This window comes from Elgaria multicarinata, chromosome 2, assembly GCF_023053635.1.
Source record: "Elgaria multicarinata webbii isolate HBS135686 ecotype San Diego chromosome 2, rElgMul1.1.pri, whole genome shotgun sequence".
In the NCBI taxonomy this organism is placed as follows: Eukaryota; Metazoa; Chordata; class Lepidosauria; order Squamata; family Anguidae; genus Elgaria; species Elgaria multicarinata.
Window position 1 is genome coordinate 110,961,058 of NC_086172.1, and position 25,272 is coordinate 110,986,329.

Genomic DNA, 25,272 nt, shown 5'->3' on the forward strand with positions numbered 1-25,272 from the left:
AACTGGGTTTTAGAGGTGAGAAGATACATGTAAACAGGCTTGATTTCTGTGCACAGGTTTTGCTTTTGTTTTTTGCAAACAGCCATTCCTCTGGGGAATAAAGTTTTAGACATAACTGATGTATCAGATAATGTGATATATTCTATGTGCACAAGGATTCATTCACATTTGTAGTAGTGGATTTGTGTTCAGTCATATACTTTCAACAATCTTCTTAGGGCTAAACTATATGCTAGAGCATGCCACTAGTTCTTACCATTTTTTTATCTTGAAGCAAGATAAAGTGTTTTATTCTGTTTTTATTTTATCTTGTACACCGCTCTGAAATTTTGAATGGGGAGCGGTATATAAATATTGTAAATGAATAAATGGGCATCAGGGGGTGGGTGGGGAGAATGCTGGGAAGGCCTGGCAATATGGTATAAGCCATCCCCTCCTTTCCCTGCCCACCAGCACGCCCCCTTTCCTTCCTCTCTGAGGTCACTGTTGCAACCTTTGAGAGGCAGTTGGCATGGTTCTCTCTGCACTGGCTGCAAGTGAGGGGAGGAGAGGGCTCTGGCTCTTGGGTTCGAGACCGGAGCAGTGTCTCTGACCTCAGATCCAAGAATCTGATCCATCCTATGCCACAACCATCCCCAGACTCTGTCTAGGGGCTACAGGATTGCTCTCTAAATTAATAAAAAATAATTAATGCATTTAAAAACAACAACACCCTGGTACATACCCCTAGGATCCCTTTAGTATGCATGCCAAGTTTCAGGTATCTAGGCTTCACAATCTCAGGGCTATGGCGCTGGCGGACAGACACACATCCTCTTTTATTATTATAGATAATATAATTATTACGTATAATAATGCATTACCATGTTCCTAGGCCTACATATTTCTTAGACCTTTACAATTAATTACTAGTCACTGGGACATTACAGAATTGAAGAATAAAGGTTTAAGGAGAAATTACACTTACCTGCAGATTAGCACACGGCTGCCACGTTGAAGTGCAACTTTTGAGCATGTTCCCATGCTTCAGTACTGGCAAATTTTGGCTGTGTTGATCAGCTATCATTTCCCAATAGAAAGCACTTCCAAATGCTTAAACTACACTTTTGCCCACAGTGAATTATTTTATCTATACTGTATTAAGATGCCTACAGATTGACCATCATCTGTTCTAGTATCTTCCCTAGTATCAGATGGCCGCTTTATGGTTTCCTAGATCTTCCCTTTCCACTCTCTTAAAAAACAGGGATAACATTTGCTTGTCTCCAGTCCTGTGCCATCTCACACATTTTGCAAGATTTCCCAAAAACTATAACCAGAGATTCTGAGAGTACATCAGCAATGTCCTTTATTAGTAGTATCCTAGGAGGTGATTTATTTATTTATTTATTTATTTATTTATTTATTTATTTATTTAGAATATTTATATACCGCTCCCCATTGAAAACTGAGGTGATGCATCTGGCTTTGAATAGACGTGTATAGGATTGTACTGTAAAGGTATGTGTGTACAGTATAAGGGACATCTAATTTGGGGGATCATATAGATTATTTCAGGGCTTCTGCTCCCTGCAGCCCAATGTGTGTAACACGCCTTAGCCCATGTTTCTCTTCACTTGGTCTCGGCTCAACTCTCAGGGGCCAATCTGTTTTAATATTTTAATTCATATTATATTGTTGTGTTATTTTTTGTTTTGTTTCATTGCACATGTATTATTGCTGTTAACCTTGAGCACCACTTCATAGAAAGGCAGGATACCAATTTAACAAATACTTTTGATGGTTTTGTTGGCAGTCCACTCAGGCATTCATGAGTGAGAGGACAATTCAAAAATACATTAAATAAAAATAAGGTCATCTTACTAGGTTCAAAGTTGTTGTTGGCTTTTCCAGCCAGAATACAACTGAATAAAAGATGCTCAGTGCTTTAACTGCCTTAATTTCGTATGCAATACTGACATATCTGTAAGATCAGCTTTTAAGATGCAGAGGCTAATTGCTGTTGAATGCAAAACACTGATGCAAGTTCTTGGCCTGGAACCTTGTTGGTCACGGCCTGTCCCCCATCCCCAACCCCCAAGTAAGAAAGTTCATCCATAGTGGTCTTTACAATCAGGGCATACAATTCCACTAGCACCATGCCTTGAGGGAGGTCTGTTCCAGTTTGTGTGCCCTATAGATGTATCCAGGGTTTTCTATTGAAAAGCAGGGCAACTCATTATTCTCGCCACTGGCTAGTTCTTTGAAACAGTCTCAGCATTTCTTTGAATTGACCCAGCAGTGCATAATTACACTTTCTTCATTGCACAGGATAAGAGATTTAGCTGGAGTTTTGTCCTTGCAATTGCATTAAATCTTTAGCCAACAACATTTTCTCTTTTCGGTATATTTCCAGATGGTCTTGTTCTTATTTTTCTTGTATTACTATCAGGGTTTGCTCTATAGGACATAAATTTTAACATTTCATTTTAATGCTTGTATAAGCTCATAGATTACACATTTATTTACTCGTTCTTAAACATTTATCACCTGCCTTTTTAAATACTTAAGAAGGTTGACAGTAAAGACAAAGATAAAGAGGAAAGACGCTATCAAGGAATTAGACTGCACTTGTGCAGAAACTGTCCACATCAAGATCAAGACATTTCTATTCCTGGCATGTATTTTATTCTTTATTTCTTAGGTGATATCCTTATTTTACTTATTTTCTTATGTGATGTTCTAAATAAATCACAGTTCACTAAAGGGGGTGGGAGGAAATTGCCTCACATCTAAATTGTCAGTGAAGTAGTACAAAAGTATGCACAGTGTGGAGAAAGTGTATAGGGAGACATTTCTCTCTTGTAATACTAGAACCCAGGATTATCCCCTGAAGCTGAGTGATTCAGGCAAATAAAAGGAAATACCTCTTCATGCAGCACATAGTTAAAGTGGCTACCAGTCCTGGTGGCTATATGCTGTCTCCAGTATCAGAGGCACTATTCAGCCTATTTACACTATTTGTTGGGGAACATGATAAGAGGGTGCTTTCCCATTGGCATCTCCTTGGCCACTGTGTGAATAGACTAGACTAGATGGACTTTGGTCTGAACCAGCATGGCTCTTCTTATGTTCTTATGAAGTAGCAAATTATTGTTGCAGACCACTGGGGGCAAAACCTAACAAGAAGATCTCCTGTAAAAGCCCCCATGAAAATGAATAGAAATAGAAAAAAAAAGCAATTCCATGCCATAGCTCAATGGTAGAGGACATGCTGTGTGTGCAAAAATTCCCAGGTTCAATCTGTAGCATCTCCAGGTAGGACTGGGAAAGACTCCTTTCTGAAACCCTGATAAACCAGTGCTAGTAAGGCTAGTCAGTGGAGACCAGGGGTCTGGCCTGTGAGCATATTTAGCATTTTGAAAAAGTGTCCTGGGCACCACCACCAATAAGCTGCTCACAAAAAAATATTGGGAGAGCTCCCCCATCTATGCTTGCATGTGCACACACGCATGTGCACCCTGTATGTGCTACTCACTCCTCTCTCTCTCTCTCTCTCTCTCTCTCTCTCTCTCTCTCTCTCTCACACACACACACACACACACACACACACACACACACACACTTTTCTCTTCTCTCTCTTCTCTTCTCTCTCTTTCTCTCTCTGGCCCCTCCTTTCTTCCCTCTGGCTCTTATCTCTCTCTCTCTCTTTTCCCTCCCTAGTAAATCCAGTGGAGTGATTTGTCCATTGTTTTAATAGGCAGAGGGGATAAAGGTCATTCCTCACCAAGGAACCTGTTGCCCCAAAGGCCCTTAGTGGGAGTGGACTTACCACTGCCACCACCCAGCTATTTTTCAGCAGGGAGCCTTCTCTCCCCCACTCCACTCTGTGCAAGCGATTGGAGGAATCGCTCATTTGCTTGCAGAGGGGGAAAATAACTAGGCAGCACCTCATCCTGGCCTCATGGGCTCCACACTGAAGACACCTGGGGCGTTGCTAGACGTACCGGGTGTTCCGTCGTTGAGGAGCGGTGAAAGCGGCTTTTCCCGTTCAGCCGTGACGCCTCATGCTCCACACCTGCCTTCGATTTGTGGCGGAAGTTTGCGCCGGTTGTGCTGCTGCCGCCGCGAGAACGGTTGCGCAGCCACACCGGCCTGATTGCCGCGGCTTTTTTTTTCGCTCGCTGCACGGTTTGCGCACGTCCGAAAGACCGCAAACTTGCGCAGCCGTCAGCGATGCCGCCGCCGGCCCTGGCGGCGGCAGCGGCGGCAGTGCCAGTGCCAGCCGAAGTGCTGCTGGTGCTGTTGAGGGTCAACATTGATGCGCTCACTTCCTGATGGGGGTCGTGGCGGGTGTCATATGACCCGAGGTCAATCGTCTGCATGGCCACTCTGTGCCTACATCTCCCATCATGCCTCTGAGGTGTCGGCGGCGATGACCGCCTCTGTGCCCTGTGCCCCATCCCAAGGAGCCAACCCACATCTGGCCGTAGCCATGGCAGCAGCCCACAAACAGCTCTGCCCTCTGCCAGCCTGGTACCCACACTAACAGGCAGCGTACAGCACCGCCATTATGCGGCCACGGTAGCTGCCCACCGCAAGGAGTCACCAGCCACTTTTCCGGTCCTCCGTTCCTGCGCAAACTGTCACTGGGGAAATAAAAAAAAAAAGCCGCTCCGCCGCGCTGCCCCAGCTGGCGGACTGCGCGCAAATGGCGGAGGCGGCTTGACCGAAGCCGCTGACCACTCCCCCTTAGCACGCCTTTTCCTGCCCAGTGCGGACCGCAGTGACCTCACATCCTCCCACACGTACTCCGAATTACCGCGGGACAGCAGGAAAAGGCGCCCTAAAACTCACTTTTTTAAAGTCGGGAGAAAGAGGCTTCACCGCGGGATAACGGCGGATCCTCGTGAACGTCATCTGGAAGCCTCGACGTGACTGCGGAAGGTAACGCGCGCTAGAGCCTCGTCTAGTAACGCCCCTGGTGTAGACAAATCTGAGCTAACCACTGCCAAAGGCCAACTGAGGAGAGCTAAGGAAGGGTGGGAAAGCTGCTCTGCAGGTGTGGGGCATGTCTACACTGGAGGCCACTAGTTATCCCATGGAAACTGCAAAAAAAAAGCAAAGTCAAACAATCACCCTGCCAGTTAAAAACTGGGGAAAAGCCCACCTCCCACACTGACCACAGTGAGTTGCAGGGCTTGGGAAGTGGTGTATTTCCTGCCTTGCAACTTCCCTCCCCACCACACACTTAAAGCTCCATCCGATGTGCATTTTATTGCACGCTCCTTACTGGGCACTCACAGAGTTTGCTCAGGTCTCTCACATGATGTCATCTGCCTCCCGCGTGCCTTCTGCCCCTTCTGGCCTTTCTTGCGCCACAAAAAAACCCACCTCATTAAGGCCACAGCTAGACCTAAGGTTTATCCTGGGATCATCCAGGGTTCGCCCCTGCCTGAGCACTGGATCCCCTGTGTGTCACCTAGATTAACAGATTTGACCCCTGGACGATCCAGGGATAAACCTTAGGTCTAGCTATGGCCTAAGTCCGACTTATTGTGCCTCGTGCTCATTCTTACTTCATTCCAGAGGAGAAGCGAAGGTAAGCAGCGTATTAACCCCCGGTGTGATGAAGCTTTTAAGAATGCTGTGTAAATCCACCAATAGCGAGGACTCGGTGTAAGCTTCCTAAATTTTTGTAAATCTCCCATGAGACTTAAGCAAGAAAACTTTCCTGTGCATTCTCTCTCTCTCTCTCTCTCTCTCTCTCTCTCTCTCTCTCGTTGTTTGGAAAAGGCCTCTTGAAAAGGACATAGAATAGCTGCACACTATTGTCACATGCACCTTGACTCGTTCAGGGAATGCAGGCCCAGTAGCCTAAATATTGATGCCACTTGCCATACTGATGGGTAGAGGACTATCTGAAGAGGACTATCTGAAGATGGCTGTGATCAGATGATCGAAATGGCCACTTCTCACCTCCAAAGAAAGTGTTTCCCTTGTGGATGGAGCAGGCCCTCAAAGGTTCAGAAAAGGTTCCTTTCTGCTCTGCAGTAGAGGCATCTGAACTGTTGCAAACCTAAAACAGGATGGAGTTTACTTTTGCAATCTATATTTGGAGGTGGCTTGAGAATGCTAACCAGGAGGGGATGGTTACCATCAACTGTTCTTTAATTATAGCTTTGCTTGTTCACCTTCCCAAATCCTTCAGAACTTCCAAAAGGAAACAGGAGACATTTGAACTTGAGCTTTGCTGAAATCTTCAAAGGCCTATTTAAAATAGCTTTTCTTTTCTTTTTCCAAAGGAGGGGAGGAGATCTTAAGCATCCAATACTTATTTCTATATAGAAAGGATTTTACTAGTGGGAAATGAAAAGAAAAGAGAAGAAAGGAAGAGGAAATATATAGGTAGAATAGCAAGCATAAAATTGCATCCTTATTAAAACCAATTCAGTTTTGTTATGGTGATATTCTTTGAAATAACCCTTGTTTCTCAAGATCAACAGCCAGGCAATTCACGTAGTTCTGAGATTCAGTATAGCTTTTTAACCCCATGCTTTATCCTCCTTCTGATAGGGTTGCCTGATGATCAGATTTACCTGAATAATACAAGGCCTGACTATTTTGTCTATTGTCCACCTTAGCCTTTACACCCTGATCCAAATGTTCCCTGTTCTGCATGTTGACTTGCTACACACACACACACACACACACACACAATCTTTAAATACCTTTTAAATATCTGTGCTTAACCTCGGTGGATTCAAGGCCTTTATCCTACAAATTCTAAGCTCAAAAATTCAAATCCCACCACTATCACCAAATTGTGATATATGTAGGGTCCTCCACAGAGCTCTGGCTCCTTTCAAATTACTAGGTCCACACCTCTGGTAGAATTCCTCAAAACACCAGCTGCCACCACCTACTACTGACTTGTAGAGAGCAGTAGGACTTCCCTCTTTACATCCTTAGCTGTGTAATTCAAGGCCAGCACATGGGGCAAGATATGCCAGACTTTGAACCTGCTCAGACCAGAACACAGACGTGTAAAAGAATAAACATACATACATTCATTTAACATGTCAACATCCAGAACCAGCAGTCATTTGAGAAATAGAAATAAGTGACACCACATCTTTGCTTTCAATAACTTCTCTCTCTTTCTCTCTCTCCTCTCATCTGTACCCCATCTCTGATTCTACTCACTAACTGACTTCCTGACACACTCTACCCATCATTCCACTCTGGCCTCTGCTGTCAATCATTCCTCCGTTCACTCTTCTATTACAGTGATCATCCTAGTTGAAGACAGGAGCTTGGGAGTTCTGTAGTGGGAACTTCTCTGTTCACGTTGAAGGTGAATTCTATCAACAAACCTACATACAGCAACATATATATTGTATATAGTGTATCTATAGTGGAATCATTATAGCTAAATACTAACATAGTCACATTTTCTGAAACCTTGGGGAAAATTTTATTAGGAGGAAGCTTTTATTCCTGAAAATACAAGCAGCACTTTCTACCTTAAACAGCAACTCCAGCCATGTTGCCAGGGCCAACCCAACACATTTTACTTCCTGAGGCAAAGGACAGGAATGCTTCTGCTTAGCTTTGGCTGGTGCACCAGATGCATCCATTCTTGGTACCATCAGTCCTGGCCATGGTCCTACATTAGGGTGACCATGTGAAAAGGAGGACAGGGCTCCTGTATCTTTAACAGTTGTATAGAAAAGGGTATTTCAGCAGGTGTCATTTGTATGCATGCAGCAACTGGAGAAATTCCCTCTTCATCACAACAGTTAAAGCTGCAGGAGCCCTGCCCTCTTTTGTATCTGGTCACTCTAGTATAGCTCCTGCAGCTTTAACTGTGGTGATGAAGAGGGAATTTCACCAGGTTCCCCATATGACACCTGCTGAAATTCCCTTTTCTATGCAACTGTAAAAGATACAGGAGTCCTGTCCTCATTTCCATATGGTCACCCTACATTCAATAGTTGTATTTTTTACATCTTAATTAGACTACTATAGCATGGCCTATGTGGGACTGCCTCAGAAAACAACTTGGAAACTCTTAACTATTACAGAATGCTGCTGCTAGAATTTCAACTGGGGCAAAGTGCTGGGACCAAGTAACCCCCCTATTGTATCACTGCCCTGGTTGCCAGTTTGTGTCTAAGTGCAATTCAAGATGCTGATTATCATCTTTAAAGCCCTAAACGGCTTGGGACCCACCCTGGTGGAAAATGGGGGAGAGACAACTTTAACCCATTCTCCCTCCCCTTGAAGTCCCCAGCACCACCTCCTGCACTGTTCCAGGGGGTCTCCCTTCAACACTCCGGATCAGAGTTTTGGGGGCTGCAATGCCTTGAGGGGGAAAGAGGGAATCAGCAAATTTCAGCTTCCTCCCCTTCAACCAGGGGGAGATAAATGTGAATCCAACCCCAACAGTCTAATAATCCGGTCTGTGTGTTCCACTGAAGCCCAAGGTTCAGCATTTTTATTCTTCATTGAGCTTTGTGGAAACTCATAAAGTACGAAAAATGTATCTTCAAGTTTTGACCAAACAAAAGATTCTAAAACAAACAATAATCCAACCAGCATGATTCTCTCCTGAAATATAGAAACTGTTCCTCTGCTTACTCTTTCAAGTCAATATATTTAAAGCTAATGAATTATATCTGATACTTACTATTCATTAAAATGAATATCAAAATAATTTAAATAAGAGTTTACAGAATATATCAGTCCTTGAATTTCTCTGATTGGTTATAGTTAGGAGAGCAAATTAAATTAAATTAAAATTCTAGTGTGCAATTATTAGTGTTTGAAAGCTAGGGCTGCAACTGCTAATGATTAATCAGTAGAGTAATTGATTAAAAATCCTTTAAGAGTGCAATGCTAGACATGTGTACTCAGAAGTAAGCCCCAGTGAGTTCAGTCAGGCTTATTCATACATAAGTGTATCGGTTTGCAGCCTAATTCACCTCAAATGGCCTCCTGGATTAACAAGGCAATACATTTTAAATGTAAAAGTTAATTAATGTAAGTAAAAATGCAAATGACAAACATCTTAGATCATCTTCTAAGATGGTGCCTACTGTGACATACATATGTGCCACCTAAAATGAAGGATTTTTTCATTTAAAATGTTTCTGTCATATGCAAACTTATGCAAACTTAATTGATTAAAACCCTACTAAGAACTGGAGATGAATGGATTAAAATATTCCCAAATTATCACAAGTGAATTACTGATTTAAGACGCTGAGAAAGAATACTCCCAGTCATTGTTTCATCCATCTAATTTACATGTGAACATGCTTCCATTTATTATGTTGTATGTTCTTAGCAACGGGTTATAATTCTAAAGCATCTATTAGTAAGTATGTTTGGTGGGAAATCCAATAATATATATCTATATATACACACACAGTGTGTCATTGGTTTCTGAGTCCACGTTGGCCACACAATTGTCCTCGTAGTTATTTAGTAGTACTTTGAATGCTGGCTTGTCTTCAGTTTCCATCCTATCCACTCCCACCCACAGGGTGTCCTCTCCTTCTTCTCTGGTTCTTACTTGGAGGCTTCAGTAGGCTCTCTCTGTACTTAGTATTTGTATGGAATAGTCGGACCATATCATGGTCTTTATTATCCAACACCCGAGGCAAAAAGAGAGACGATTTCTGGGTCCTACGGGTTTTGAAGCTCCTCCTGGGTCGTCCTTTCCCATTGATCGAGACGTACCAGAGTCTCTCAGCACTAGCTTTGCGTTTGCTACTGGCTCCATTGGGCACAGTCCGGTACAAGCGGGATGCGTATGTATTGTAGCCCAGCTCATGGATCCTTTCTACAAACTCACACTCTGTGTTGTAGGTTTCCTGTAAAGTAATAACAATAACCATCAGTTTCAGGAGAGCAACTAGCCAAACCAGCGATGATTCTCCTTGCAATTGCCCTGCTGCAAACTCAGGCCTAATCTACACCAAGCAGGATATTGCACTATGAAAGTGGTATATAAAAGGCAGGAGCCACTCCAAGCAGGCTATAACACTGAGCTCCATCACACCTAGGAAGAAACACTGGCTACCGTTGCTTCTCCATCGTCACTCAGCTACTTCCTGTGTGAAAACAGGAAGAAAACAAGGAGCACGAGGCCCATTCAGTCAGGCACTCTAATCACGCTGCTTCTCCCACACACAGCAGGAGAGAGCAGCAACTTCGGTTTAAAAAACATTTCGTTTTTCCGGTTTTTATTGCGGCGGAAGGAAGGCCAGAAGGGGCGGAAGGCGTACGAGAGGCAGACGATGTCATGGGAGGGACCTGGGAGAAATCTGTAAGTGCCCAGTAATAAGTGTGCAATAAAACGCTCGTCGGATGGAGCTCACTATATGGTATGTGTCAATGGGCCCCAACAGTTATCAGTGCACTTCAAATGCCTATAAAGCAGTAGAGTAGCTCCTGCCTTTTATATACCACTTCCATAGTGCAATATCCTGCTTGGTGTAGACTAGGCCTCACTCAGGTGTGCAAAATGCATAGGGTTGGGCCCAATATGAGGGGCCCTATGCATCAAAAGCTCTGTGAAGTGCACTGGATAATTGCAGAACAAATATGAAAACTATTCATGAAGTGAGGCTTCAAAACAAAGGACACTAGAAACCCCCCTTCCTACTTCACACTCAACTACTTCACAGTGCCAGAGGCTGGGAGGAGATGGCAGCAAAAGCAGTTTATTAGTGTCTGTTCTGTAACTGACAGCCCCTCCCCCAGTTTTACATGAGGACTGTCCACCATAGGGGAAATCCCAACAGTGTCCACCTACCAAGAGAATAGACACAGTTGGTGGAACAGATTTCCCCTTTCTCCTGCATCCCCTCCCAAATCTGCTCTTGGGGGGGGGGGGCAGTCCCAGATCTGTCACCCCCGCAGTGCAAATTTTCTGCAGTACTTTCTTTTAAAGGAAAAGAAGGGAGGGGGAGCAATTTGCCGCTGCTCAGTTTCAGCAGTAAATTCAGTGGTGTAGCGGCAATTGCAGCAGCCAGGAGGCAGCCTTCCAATTAGTTCGGGGAGGGATGGAACTGGCCCCTAGATCCCCAGAAGTTGACCACCCCAGACTAAAAGGGTTGATGCAACCAGGACTATACTGTGCATGACAGCATTGGACTCTCTCATGATTCCCTTTAAATTAGCAATACAAGTGATCAAAGGCTGTCGAGAACATAAAAGTGAATTTTAGTGCTTTCTTGTTAAAAATAATAGAATAGTAGTAAACATGCAATTTTCACAATGGTTCCCTAAGGATGTACCACAAAAGGCAGCCTAAAATTAATTGTATGCAAACCAGTGCTATTTACCCTATTCTTAAATGATATAAAATAGGTGATTAGTAAGGTAGGCAAGATTGCAGATGGCACCCAGTTATTCAGGCTGGTGATAAGACAACGAGGAGCTCTAAAAGAATTTCTTCAAACTGGCAATTTAGAGTTAATGTAAGTAGAGAGAAAAAAATTGAAAAAAATGTGGAGAAAAACAAGTGGAAGTTTATAAACTATAAATGGTGTGGTTGAAATGGATGGATTTGTTTCCTTCCTTTCTGATAAAGCCAGCAGTATGGGTCAAGATGCATTTCTGGTGAAAGCAGGTGGAAAGCAAGATTTGGAAGGTTGGCAAGATGCATTTTCAGAAATAAACTATTGGTTCTACAACCATCTTCCATGGAAACTGGTGAGTTTTTCGTGAAAACGATCTTGTGGTGCTCCTGAATTGGAAGTTCGAAACTTTGATATGTTTAATGTTATACACCTGTATAACATAACATAAAGATGGACTCAATTTTTCCAAACTACTGTACTAGGCACAGTTTGTACTCTTATATGACATTCTTACATACATCATTTTGAAAATGGAACCAAACCACATGTGATCAAGGGTTTATCGTTTCTATGTCTGCCTTGGACAGAGATCAGACTAGAATTCAAATGTTGTATGAGATCCATGAAGTAGATAAATAAACTTGCAGACAGTTTGCCTGAATATGCGGATGAAAATGCAAGTTCTAGGTATAAAAATGCCTAGAACTTTGGTAGCCTTTGGTATAAAAGTGTTGTCAATCATTTTTATACCAAAGGCTTGTTCCATCTCACATCTAGGAAATGTAAACAAACAGACTATCACAACTTTTTTGGGTAATTTAGGAATTAATGCTCTTGATTTCCACATTCTGGGGTTCTTTATTATGGAGAAAAATGCATCTAAACACTTTGGTCAATGTGGAATTAATGGATATTGTGTGCCAATTATTTGAAATTACCTCAGGGGTTTTCCTGAAGATTACTCTACAACAGGGTTGGGCAATTTGTGGTGATCAAAATGTTTAGGCATACAACTCCACCACCCCCTAGCCAATGGTGAGGGAAGATTGGAGTTGTAAGCCAAAATATCTGGAGGGCCTTGCTCTATGATAATGAATATGACTAAAATGGGATTCTTTATTCTATGAAGAAGACAATGTACCAAACACACTCAGTGTTTACCTGCATCTCAGTCAGCCACACCTAAACCATTGCTTATACACACCTTTGCATTTACTTCATGATAGCAAAATACAATCACAGCATGATGGGATATTGGAAATAATCCAGACAATTAAAGCTATGCTTACATTCAGTCAAATGAATGATTGTGGAGGTATACAGTTAAATGCTTAGTCCACTGATTTCTGTGCCTCTGGAGCAAAGTGCCTCTAGGGTATCTATTTTGCAATTCCCCATACATTTCACTCCTGACACTTTGATTCTTCCACAACTGGCATGATTTTATTTAAAAAGGTGATAGAGAATTCTCAATTAGTCCAGCAGAGGGAGTAAATAGGCCCATACTCCACTTTCACAATTTCAGTACAGCAGGGCCCCAACAGGGCCCCAACAGGACTAGCATAGTGGTGAATCCAGGGTTGCAAATCTCAGTGCTTGAAACAATAATGTTGCATAAGCAAAACACTAATAAAGACATACTTAGTGAATTGAAATTATTTCATATAGAGTGGTAAACAAATTGCCATGATATATAGAGGTGGGATGACTGTGGTCTATCAGCATTCCATTGCCTTGACAAGTGGTTCATCTAGCCTTTGCCAATTTTTGAGTGTTAGTTTCTGAAGTTAAGTATTCAGGACATGACAGGGATTCTGTTGGTGCACTGTTTACCACACTGCCCAATAGTCTCCCTAGCTGAGTTAGCCAAGGTGGTCTGAGAGGTGACATAGGATTCTTCAAGGTGGTTGTTCTGGGAGACTTCAGTGTTTATGCTGAGGTATCCCCATAAGGTTCATGGCCCTGTCCCAGATTCCTGTCCCAGATTCCTGGCTCCAACATTCTCCTGGATATGCCTTGGACCTGTTTCTCTCTCTCTCTCTTTTTCTTTCTGCTGCATGAGATGAGATTGATCTGGGAGGTGGGGGAGGGGGACAATATAGTTCCATTGTCTCCAACAGATCACTACCTAGACAGGCTCAGGCTCAAAGGCACCCCATATCTTTGCAGGGGCTAGGACTTGTTAGGATGGTCCGCCACAGGAAATGGAAGAATCCAAGTAGTTTTCTGATGGTTCTTAGGTATCTTCCTGTCACTCAAGATGGCAATCCTTTTGCTACCCTGGTCAACCTTTGGAATGACAAAATGGCTTGGAGAGTTGACACGCTTGTTCCTTTGACATGGAGCTACCTCAGCTCCTCTTGTGGGGTCTGAGAAACTGACAGCAATGAAACAGCAGGGGAAAAAACTAGTGTGACACTGGCAGGACATTTGTGATGAATATGATCTAACATAAGCTACAGCATTCTCTGGCCATCACAGTGGCAAAATATATATATATCTTACTTTTCCACCACCATTTTATGTCTGCTCAGAGCAGACCAGCAGAGCTGTTTTGAGTGGTTAGAAAGATTTTACACTCAGATACACACACATCAAAGAACACACACATACACCACACAAGTCAGACAGATTACAGTACTACTTAATAGTTATGCAGAAAGACTAGACTTAAAACTACATGTAAATACAACTAAGGCCAGAATTGTGGGGGAGGTAGGGATGAAGGGAATAACTAACACTCAGAACAGGACAGACACAAATGACAGAAAGATTAATTAATAAGATGCAAGGAACTATTGTTCCAAACAACCCTCTTTGATATCACCATATCTGCTGAATATGTAGCTGGAAAGCTGAAACAAATTAATGGGTTGGTTCCAGATGTAGCTGTACTTAGAGTAGACCCATTGAAAATAATGGGAAGTTAGTGACTAACTGCAATCCCATTGATTTCAATGGGTCTACTCTAAGTATGACTAAATCTGGAACCAAGGCAATTTAGACCCATACACCAGAGTGACCAACAACTCTTCATACCTACCAAAAGTTTAGATATCCTGCTATAAGGGTATTAATCATGTATCTCTATGTAGCCAGTGGGCTGTGTCTCGCTTGGAGGCTCACAAGTGTTGCAGGGCTAACTTAACACAAAAGAACTTGTCTGAGGATGAATGCAGAAAAGTTCCTAGGTCAATGGTCCCCGGAGCCTTACCTCCAATGGAAGGAGTGACAAGCCACAAGATTCCAGTTAGGCCCCCAAAGGCTGAGAAACCAACAACTTCTAGCTGCATTACAGCCATTTAAAGGAATGCTAGTCACCAGGCTATTTCTCAGGACTCACCAAAGTCTATCACAGCTAGTCATTATAAGAACTGTATAACATTAAGAATTGGTGCCTGAGTTGTCATGTTTTCCTTTTCCTTCCCCATCCCTCTTTCTTTTTGTGTCACGTCTTTTTAAATTGTATTTCCCCCCTCTTTTATTGGCATCCTTCCCATTCCCCCAGTTTCTCCCCCACCTGGCTGTTGTCCTGCCTGCTCCCACACTAACACAAATTGTATGCTATTTAGCAGGGACTGCCATGCTTCTATTGATTTGTAAGCTATTTGGAACCTTTCCAGCTGAAGTCAGGATATAAAAGCTTTGAACTATTTTTCCCCTCATACCTATGAGGAAAAAATGGAGATACTAAAAGTAGGAGCGTGCTTCAAATTGAGGTGAGTCCTGAACCAAATTGGGCCAAATCTGAACCTGAACACTTGTGAAGATTCAAGATTTGGCAGGACATGGAGACACAGACAGCATGTCCTCAAAAATCCATAGATTTCACCCCAAAAACACTCTATGTAAGGAAAGCACCAGGGTGGAGAGAAGGTTTGTGTATAGTTTTCTGACTGGCAGCGTTAGCTTTCCAATCCCAGTGGTTTGGGGGAGGATGTTGAAGTACTATATTGCTGGACCGATTCAGTATTCAGTGCTTTTTGCTAGTTATATCTTCCAGGAGCAGAGACATTATTAGAGGGTTGGTGGCATCTGTGAGCCTGGGAGGGTGTAGCATTGGGTGCTTGCTTGGAAAATGCTGGATGTTCATGTCCTTCTGCCTCTGCCACTCTATGCTCCACATCTATCATTCACCCCAGCATAACTGTAACTTTGGTGCCAGTTGGACAGAAAACAAAAACGTTCTAAACTGTTTTTCATTCATCATTATCTCAATAGCTAGCTACTGCATATGTCCTAATATTTTTGCAGAGTTCATAAACCCTTGACATAAGCCATTTTCATACAAATTGCCAAACAAAGAAAGAAATGTGGAGAGGGATACGTCAAACACTTCTCCCTTCAACAAATCTAAACAGTTCCCTTCCAAAAAAAGAACCATTGCACCTATCCATCTGAAACTGTGCAAGTTTCTTATGTGTGTCATTTTCATAACAATCGCCCCAAGGAAACATAAGGAATACAGCCATCCTCTTTTGGAAACCCCAAATTGCACAAGCTCCCTTCACTTTTTCATCAGAAATTTTTCAGTCTTGATCCCTTCAGAAGGGGCAACTGTCCCTGCAAATTTCATTCAATTCTGTCGAGATATTAAGAAGACGTCAGCAGTTCCCTTAAAAAAAATATTTCTTGAAAGGCACATAGCACACAAACTCCTGCAACTATTTGTCTGAAATTTGGGAAGCACAATTCCTGCTCCCCCTCCCCCAATAAGACACTTCTATTTCTGGAAATTTCATCCAATTCCGACAAACCTTGCTTTCCAGTAATAGTCAATGGAAAGCATGAAGATTTGGATTTCCAAATGAAGACTTGGATTTGGATGCAGGTTAAAATGGGCAGCTTCCAAATCAGACTAGGCTGAATTAGACTTGTTTTCTGAAGCACCAAATTGGGTTCCAAACCAAATATTGTGGTCGGTGACCACCCCTAATTGAAGGACATTTGAAATAACTTAGAAACAAAACCTACCATTCCTTCTTACAAGGAAAGGTAATCTTTAATAATATTGTATTTGTTGTTTTCTGCTGCAGTAGCAGAGAAGAACCAATATAGTTTTCGAAAATAAACAAGGTGCCCTTAACTCTCAGCCTGCCAATGAAAGTTTTCCCTCACTTATTTTGGCCTCCAACAATAAAACAGCTACAGCATTAGCTAGCAAATCTACTAATTTTAACATCTCATATAGACTGCAAGAATCCCTAATGCCAGGCCTAGATGGAGTGATAGAAATATTCTAAATCATAACCTCTCTCAACCCACCCTGGTCGATGCCTGGCTGCAACCCTGATGGGAAACCACTTGGGGACCTCATGTATTCATGAGCGGCCAGAATGATAACCATAACCAGAAGGTTTGAACATATAAGACCAACTCTGGCCCGTTTGCATTGTCTGCCTGTATGTTTCTGAGCCCAATTCAAGGTTATTATTATTATTATTATTATTATTATTATTATTATTATTATTATTATTTATTTATTTATTTATTTATTTATATAGCACCAACAATGTACACGGTGCTGTACAGAGTAAAACAGTAAATAGCAAGGCCCTGCCGCATAGGCTTACAATCTAATAAAGTCATAGTAAAACAATACGGAGGGGAAGAGAATGCCAACAGGCACAGAGTAGGGTAAGCAGGCACAGGGTAGGGTAAAACTAACACCTGGTGCTGGTTTTTAACCTATAAAGCTTTATACGGCTTGGGACCACAATACCTGACGGAACGCCTCTCTCGACATGAACCTACCCGTACACTATGCTCAACATCTAAAGTCTTCCTCCGGGTACCTACTCTGAGGGAAGCTCAGAGGGTGGCATCAAGGGAGAGGACCTTTTCAGTGGTGCCCCCCTCCCCGATTATAGAACAATCTCCCCAACAAGGCTTGCCTGGTGCCGGCATTGTTATTTTTTCGGTGCCAGGTCAAGACTTTTCTCTTCTCCCAGGCATATAACAGCATATGCTCAGTTTTTAACTGACCCACAATAGATAGGTATTGTATGTAATCTGTTTTAATGCTTTTTATGGTTTAAATTTTTGTATATTTGTTTTTAATGTTCCGTGTTTTAATCTTTGTAAGCCGCCCAGAGAGCTTCGGCTGTGGGGCATTATATAAATGTAAAATAATAATAATAATAATAATAATAATAATAATAATAATAATGTATTCAGAGTTTCTTGATCAAAATGGAATGAATGAATGCAATCAGCCATGAGCCATATGTTGCACAAGAGTTGCTAAGTGGGAGGATGGCGGTTCCGCTCTCCTTGCTGCTATGATGCACGTTTCTCTTCCTTTCCCCACAGTTCCACCCACCAACCACTCCACAAGCATTGTAATGGATTCCATTAAATCACATGGGCTGTAGAATAGGAAAACTTCCTTATTGTTGATGCGGTATCTCTTAAATCCTCAGTAGTGTGCGAAAAGAATAGACGATGATAAAACAGATCATTTGTACCATGATTACAGATCAAAGTATAAAAGCATAATTGCAGTGTTGGGGGAGGGGGGGGACAGAGGACGGGAAGGACCTGATTTAATTTACACATTCTTTCAGTCTGTTACTGGCTTTAGTGCTGCACCTCTGGTGTTAGATCCCAACTTAAATTACTTTACACATGCTGAGAGGCCATTCATTACCTTGTGCAAATGGGACTCCCATTGGCATCCCTAGGAGAGTTTTCTTTTGAAAAACTTCCTAATCATGCTGTCAATTGTGGACTTCCTTACCTCTTTACACTTATTCACCTGAATGCCTTACTTACAGTCTTTGCACATTTATGCCATTAAAATGCTCATCTGCAGTACCTTTATGATTTTCTCTTTATTTAATGTGCAAATTGGATGGTTCATTTGGGTTGATAAGCTGCACACATCAAAGGAGAATGAGTGTGCCTCACACTTGCCATTGTGTTTCAGCTGGAGGCTTCCAAGTATTGGCCGCTTAATCCCCAGCATAAAACCAAAGAGCATATTTCACTCTCTATAAATGTGCGCGTAGCCACCAGTAGTTGTACCCTTTTGACTACAATGGCATTTAAATCCTTGGCACCTCTGTGGAGGATGTGTCACCTTCCTTGCCATAGATAAGTTGCTTCTGTTTGAAAGAGCACTTACTGAAGCATAAAGTCTGCCTCTTTTGTTCATGGCCAGGTATCTGCCGGAAAAACAGCCTTTGATAGCAACAATCCCAACGTCCACTGCAGTGATCTCTAGAATACCTAAAACAGAAATGTAAAGATGTTTTAGATTATTCACACACACATTAATAATATTAATATTATTTAGTAGTAGTAGTATTTCAAAATTTCAGAGCACTTTTGCATCCTGAACTTCACATGCCTACTTGGAGTTACATCCATTTGATTTCACTGGAACGTTTATATATACTGCCCAAGTTCTGTGCCTGTGATACTTGCCCAGGAGCTCCAGGGAGTGGAGGCGGGGGAGAGATACACAGATTGCATGTAGAAAACATTCCTCAGCACTGGGATGGATGAGGCAGCCCAGAGTTTTCCTATGCCTCCATCAGATCTATGTGGAGCTTTTGATTCCAACCAATGTGTTTACAATTGGCTTGTCATTAGGCAAACTGCTTTAAATTCCCATTTCAACAGCAGAGAAAATGAGAGGCTGAGGGTAACTTCCTCAAGGCTATTGACTGACTCCATAACCATGCAAGATTTTTGAACCCTGGGCTTTCTTGCTTCTCAAGCAGATCGTATTTCAATTATCAAAATCCTTCTTCCGTCTGGGAAACGTTGTGCTTAATGATACTACCACACACAGGACCCACATTTACTTCTAAACTCATCAACAAATTGCAACGATCAAAAATAACAACACACAAGAAAAATAAGAGCATGGGAATTGTTTGAACCAAACTCTTACTAGTAAATCCCCAGCTGTTTGATTGAGATTGAACTGCCTCAAGAAAGAAAGATCTGACATTGAACTAGAGGTTCACCTAATCCTATATGTCTATAAAAAGTTTAAATCCCCTTTAATGCCTTTCTTAGGGACACAAGAGTGCTTGACTTATTGAAACAAACCACAAAGCTGCCCATTTCAGGACAATACTCTTGCTGCGGTCTCCAGAGGGCAAAATGGAGTAAGATGATCGCCTGCAGCATCTTAGAGCCACTGTGGAACCATGAAAGAGTCTGCCATTTAGAAAGTCAGTGTAGCCCTTCAGGAAAGGACAATATGGCTGTCTAAGCCAGATTCAAAGAGAGGAAATGTTTCAGCCCATCAAAGAAAGCATCTCAATACCCAGACAAGTGGAACGAGGAAGGCAAAGGTATGCATCTCTTCTGTCTAAGGAACGTTTCACACATTACACAGCAACAAACCCAGGTTTACCGCCATGCAGGTAATCCTTTCTTTCTGACCAAGGCATCCATATGATGTGCATATATTTATTTGCCAGCTTCTTAAATTGATATATTGCTTTTCTGCTCAAGTCTCACAAAGCATTGCAGAACAAAACAATTTTAAAAAATCACAATATTTAAAAACACACAATGAGACATAAGTTCTCAAATACCTGTTTGTCACATTAACACATTATTACATTTTCAGGTATTATGGTGGGGGAGGGTGAATCTTAGTCATGCGCTAAAAATGTAATATGTAAAGGAAAATAAAACATTTGGGAGATGCTATCAGCAGCTGTATTATTTGCATTTCAGATTATGACACCAGCAGAATCATGGTTCCTTATTATTGATACTGGGTATAGCATCTCATTTATCAAGAAATTGTTTGTGTTTAAATAATGTTTGTCTTTTTAAAAAGATTCTATCTCCTCACTTACAGTAAACCAAAAACATACACCATTTAGGATGGAGCTATTTTGTGCTATCACTTTGAAGCTGACTTATGGGCACACTTTACATGCATGCATTTACATCACTCAGAGCATAATCCTACACTTATTTTGTACTTGCTGGGATGTCTGAGGGTTTTGGTGGAGACCCTACACCCCTACGCAATGGGGTGGGGGGGGTAGAGGGAAGATCAGACAGCCATGTGTCAAGATGGAATGCCTTAGGATTGGCTACCCTGTATCTTAGAGCAAGATGTTCACTTTCATTCTATAACGTTTTGCTTTCCTCAAGACTGGGACACCCAAATGGATTTATGGTACAGTGGAGGGGTTATGCTGCACGCACACAACATTTGGTCAGCTGGAAAAGAAGAATGCTTTAGATCTGTCCTTGGATGGGGTGATGGGGAGAGATTTCTCACTGTAAGAGACTCGTGGGAAGATGTTTCCTACTTGCAGAGAATCTTTAGGAACCTTAGTTAAACCTTCTTAAAGTGCATGTACATCCATTGCTATTTCATCATTTGGGGTACAAAATCAAGCACTTTTAAGTCCCATTAATTTCAATGAATTACCAAAGTGCTTAACTTTGGACAGATGATGCCCTATGTGACATATCACTGGATGATTTGCAGCTGAATGTGTGGCCTGAGAGCCAATTTTTCTTGGTAGAAAAGTGGGTTACAAATCCAATCAATCAACTGCTTCCATTGAAAAGAGCTGTGTAAGAGATGATATTGGGTGAAGGAAAGCTCTGCCTTTGATGGCTATTAAATACACATGCATGCCATCCCTGAATATCGTAATCACTAAGGAATGAATGTGCATGTGTGAGCCAGTGTGGTGTAGTGGCTAAAGTGTTGGACTGGGAGTCGGGAGATCCAGGTTCTAGCCCCCATTTAGCCACGGAAACCCACTGGGTGACTTTGGGCCAGTCACAGACTCTCAGCCTAACCTACCTCACAGGGTTGTTGTTGTGGGGATAAAATGGAGATGAGGAGGATTATGTACACCGCCTTGGGTTCCTTGGAGGAAAAAAGGCAGGATATAAACGCAATAATAAATAATTAATAAATAAAAATGTGTGAATCTACCCCAACTCCAGAGTGCAATGTTCACCCTTTGCACAGGAGAATAGTTTTTGACATAGCCAATCCATCTCTGACAGGTGCTATTTCCTTAAATGCTGGCAGTCTATTCAAAAAGGGGCAGGCAGCAAGTGTCATTTCCTCTACCCTAAACACTCTTAACTCTCCAGACACAAATCAAACAAGGTTAATAGGAAGAAAGGAAGGAATGGAAAACCAAACAAACAGGCTGAGATAAACAGACTGAAGTGTGAAAGTCATCTTGAAACATTATTTACAAAACCCCTGGCAGAATGGTCACAACGATTCCCTCCGCCCCTAGGATTAGTGCTGGGATTCAACCTGGTATCACTAAGGAAACAGGGATTCGAAAGGTTAAAGAAGTCACACCTTCTAAGACAGATAAGCCAAGTGACAGCCACTAGTTTAGCCTTGTCTTCTGTAAACTCCAGAATGTGGCTTCAATCCACGTAGGGATGTGTTCTTGGAGAGATCATGTGGGCACATAAAGCACAGAGATGTAGAGATGCCATTTAGTCCTGGGAAGTTTTCAAGGAGCCCAGACAAAAGGGAGAAGCTTACCACTGAGAGGAAGTCCTTTGGGCTCTGCACTCCCCTTCTTTTAGGGAAAGGCAGACCTGAAAAGACCCTTTGCTTTGAATTCTTGGCAGCCTTCTCTTTTGTGCCCTTTGCTTCCTATCCAGATGGGTGGGGGAACAACCTGATGTGTGGGTAACTTTAGAAGCTGATTTTAATAATCATTCGTATGTCTACTCTCACATCACCCAATGGAAAAAGAGGAAAAGATCATAGCCTCACTGATCCCAGACATGATAGAGCCAAGGACTGATGCACACAGACACACAGCTCCAGAAGGGTTTATTTCCCATCATGCCCCCAGTTTATGACCACAGAGTATTTAATATGAAAAGGGAGAAGCAGAAAACAGAGGGGGGCACTAAGATGCTGAGGAAAACTTGCCGCAGTTCTTAGACCAGCTTTTCCCAACCTGGTGCCCTCCAGATGTTTTGGACCACATCTCCCAGCATTCCTCACCATTGGTCATACTGGCTGGGGTGGATGGGAGTTGAAGGGCACTCCAAAACATCTGGAGGGCACCCAATTGGGGAAAGTTGTCTTAGACCCTGGCATAACAACCCTGAATGGTACAGAACTTCAGTAGCAGTTGGGAGGCTATTGGAAAATAGCTTTCATCACAAGGCTACTGAGCCAAAATGGTGGTGTTCTGAGGTTTGTGATGTCATTACTTGTGCCTGCTTCATTTTTTTAATTTATTCAATATATATCCTGCTTTTATGCCGGATATATATTTTAGGGTACTAGGCAGCATTCATTAGGGAAGGGTGGAGTTGGAGAAGGAGAGACACTTACTCAGGGAGACTGATTCCTAAAAGTAGAAAGACCTGGGCTCAAGCTGCCAGCCATATAACCTGCAAGTCTTTCTAGCTTTATATGAGCATGTGCAAAGTGCCAGGAAAAAGTGCTTTGCACCTTTTAGGAGGAGCAGTAGCCTTGTCATTCTCCATAGTCCCGTGCTTAGGCAAGGCAAAGATCCTTTATCTCAACCTCCTCCAACCCAGCACCCTCCAGATGTGTGCTATCACAACTCCCATCGTCTCCAGCATGTGCTGGCTGGGGAATGTGGGTGTCGTAGTCTGATGCATCTGGAGGGCACTGGGTTGGAGAACGCTGTTTTAGCCCAAGGATTTCTCTGTAAGGGCTCTTAATCATTGTTGTTCCCAACTGCATAGCAAGTCTGTAAGCCTATGCGGCAGGGTCTTGCTATTTACTGTGTTATCTGTACAGCACCATGTACATTGATGGTGCTATATAAATAAATAATAATAATAATAATAATAATGTATTCTTTCTAAGATTGGCCTCCGCTGACATTAAGAAGGGTAATATCAATGTCTTGCTCCCCTTCATTACCCTTGAAGTGTAATAGATTGCCTTGAGTTTCCAGAGCTAGGTTTTGATTTTTATCTATTCATTCCCACTCACACACCCAGTATTTCCCCCCATATGTTTGATGGCTGAAATAGGGACTGGAGTCAAACCCCAGAGACACACACGCTCAAATTAAATGCAGAAGGCTGCAAAGTCCTTATGATCTAGCTAAGGCATCTGGACAAGATCGTCTCATAAGAAAGGGCCAACATCTTAAGAGTTTTTTTAAAACATATATCTCACTGCAAGTGAGAAATTTGCCTTGGGCAGGATCTCACATCACCTCTCAAAGGACATGCCTGAGACCTTTTGCAAAGTGCATGACCATGTCTGGTCCGTTTGTCCCGACTCTCCTGCCCTGTTAATCGCTCGGATTTCTCATAAATCGTCTTGAGCCTCCTTGGACAGAAAGGCAGAAAGTGAGGTGTTGTTATTGTTGTTTATAAATAAACAAGACCCGCATAAGCCCAGAGCATGAGTAGGGCGCGACTTACTTGCACGTTGGTCCGAAATCCATGAGGCTTACTTGGAAACCAGTCCCACTGAAATCTATGGGGCTTACTGGAAAGTAGTCCCGTCGAACTCAATAGGGCTTGCTTAGAAACCAGCCCCACTGTGGGGGCTTGTTTGGAAATCAGTCCCACTGAAATCTATGGGGCTTACTGGAAAGTAGTCCCGTCGAACTCAATAGGGCTTGCTTAGAAACCAGCCCCACTGTGGGGGCTTGTTTGGAAATCAGTCCCACTGAAATCTATGGGGCTTACTGGAAAGTAGTCCCGTCGAACTCAATAGGGCTTGCTTAGAAACCAGCCCCACTGTGGGGGCTTGTTTGGAAATCAGTCCCACTGAAATCTATGGGGCTTACTGGAAAGTAGTCCCGTTGAACTCAATAGGGCTTGCTTAGAAACTAGCCCCACTGAACTCTGTGGGGCTTGCTTGGAAACCAGTCCCACTGAAATCTAAGGGGATTGCTTGGGGAAACCAGCCCCCATTGAACTCAATAGGGCTAGCTTGGAAGCAGCCCTACTGAACGTGTTGGGTCCGGCTTCCATGCCTAGGCGCTGGGGATCCGAGCGGGCGAGCCATACTCACTGAAGACGCTGTTCTTCTCCAGGGTGCCGTTGATCTTGCCGTTGGCGTGGATCTGGAGGTGATACTTGGTGGCGCAGTAGAGCTTCCTGCGCCGGGGCGCTCCGCCGAGATGCTCGTAGACCCCGCCGCGCCCGCCCGCATCTCTGCGCCAGCGCGGGTCGCACGCACGCCCTGCCCGGCTGGCGCAAGCCGGAGGCCCCCGCGGATTCGGGGGCAGCGCCTCGGCGGCAGCCTGCGAAACCCGCGGCGGTGGCAGCAGCAGCAGCAGCAGCACGAGCCAGGCTGCGCTCACCATTGTGACATGACGCGGAGGCAGCGCCCAGCCCCGCGCTCAGCGCCTCGCCCAGCAGCCCCGCGCCGGGGCCATTACACAGCGTTGCCCGGGCGCTACTGCTGCTGCTGCTGCCGCCGCCGCCGCCGCCGCTCCTGCAGCCCTCCGGAGGGGACGCGGACCACGCGCCGGATCCGGCCGGGACGCATGGGCCAGCTGGCGTGGCTTGCGGGGCAATGGCTGGCTGGCTGGTTTCAATCCGGCTCGACGGCGTTTCCCCGCTCTTCCCCCTCCTCCCCCGCTCCCCAAGCTGCTTTAGAGCTCTAGTTAAACGGATAGACGAGGAGGCCCGGCTGCTTGGACGAGGTGGCGTCGCTGTGAGCGTCAGGGTCCGAGTCCAGAAAGCATGCAGGGGAGGGGAGCAGGGGAGGGAGGAGGGGAGGGCAAGCGGTGGCACCGAAATTCAACAGGAGAAGCCTTGCGGGGGTGCGGGGGCGGACGACCTCTAGTTAATCGACGGATCAGAAACCGGAAAGGCGCGCGCCGCGACAGGAGTCTCCTCGCCAACCAACTGATACAGCGCAAGGGAGGAGAAGAGATCCGCCTCGTGGGATCGCCCAGAGTACAGCCTAGAGGGGATGCCACAGCATCACGTCCGC

The 25,272-nt window shown here is 43.7% G+C and overlaps 2 protein-coding genes across 2 annotated transcripts in view; both read right to left on the reverse strand.

Annotated features, from left to right (window-relative positions):
- LTO1 (LTO1 maturation factor of ABCE1) overlaps positions 1–24,590 on the reverse strand; it is a 148,420-nt gene extending 123,830 nt beyond the window's left edge. Inside the window, exon 1 of the mRNA XM_063117378.1 lies at positions 24,584–24,590. The gene's annotated coding sequence lies outside the window, so the exon portion shown is untranslated. The remainder of the gene's footprint in view (positions 1–24,583) is intronic.
- On the reverse strand, positions 9,510–24,637 carry FGF3 (fibroblast growth factor 3). The gene is made up of 3 exons (XM_063115831.1): positions 24,343–24,637; positions 18,481–18,584; positions 9,510–9,860 (listed from the first exon to the last, which is right to left on the reverse strand). Exons 1-3 carry the CDS (start codon positions 24,635–24,637, stop codon positions 9,510–9,512), a joined length of 750 nt encoding a protein of 249 aa, XP_062971901.1.
- Between the last annotated feature and the right edge of the window lie 635 nt (positions 24,638–25,272).

Coding starts and splice junctions, on each gene's coding strand:
- FGF3 (XM_063115831.1), bottom strand. CDS start 24,637: ATGGTGAGCGCAGCCTGGCTCGTGCTGCTGCTGCTGCTGCTGCCACCG. Junction 18,585..24,342: donor GGAGAAGAACAGCGTCTTCA/GTGAGTATGGCT, acceptor TTTCTGTTTTAG/GTATTCTAGAGATCACTGCA. Junction 9,861..18,480: donor GAGGCAGACTTTATGCTTCA/GTAAGTGCTCTT, acceptor ATTACTTTACAG/GAAACCTACAACACAGAGTG.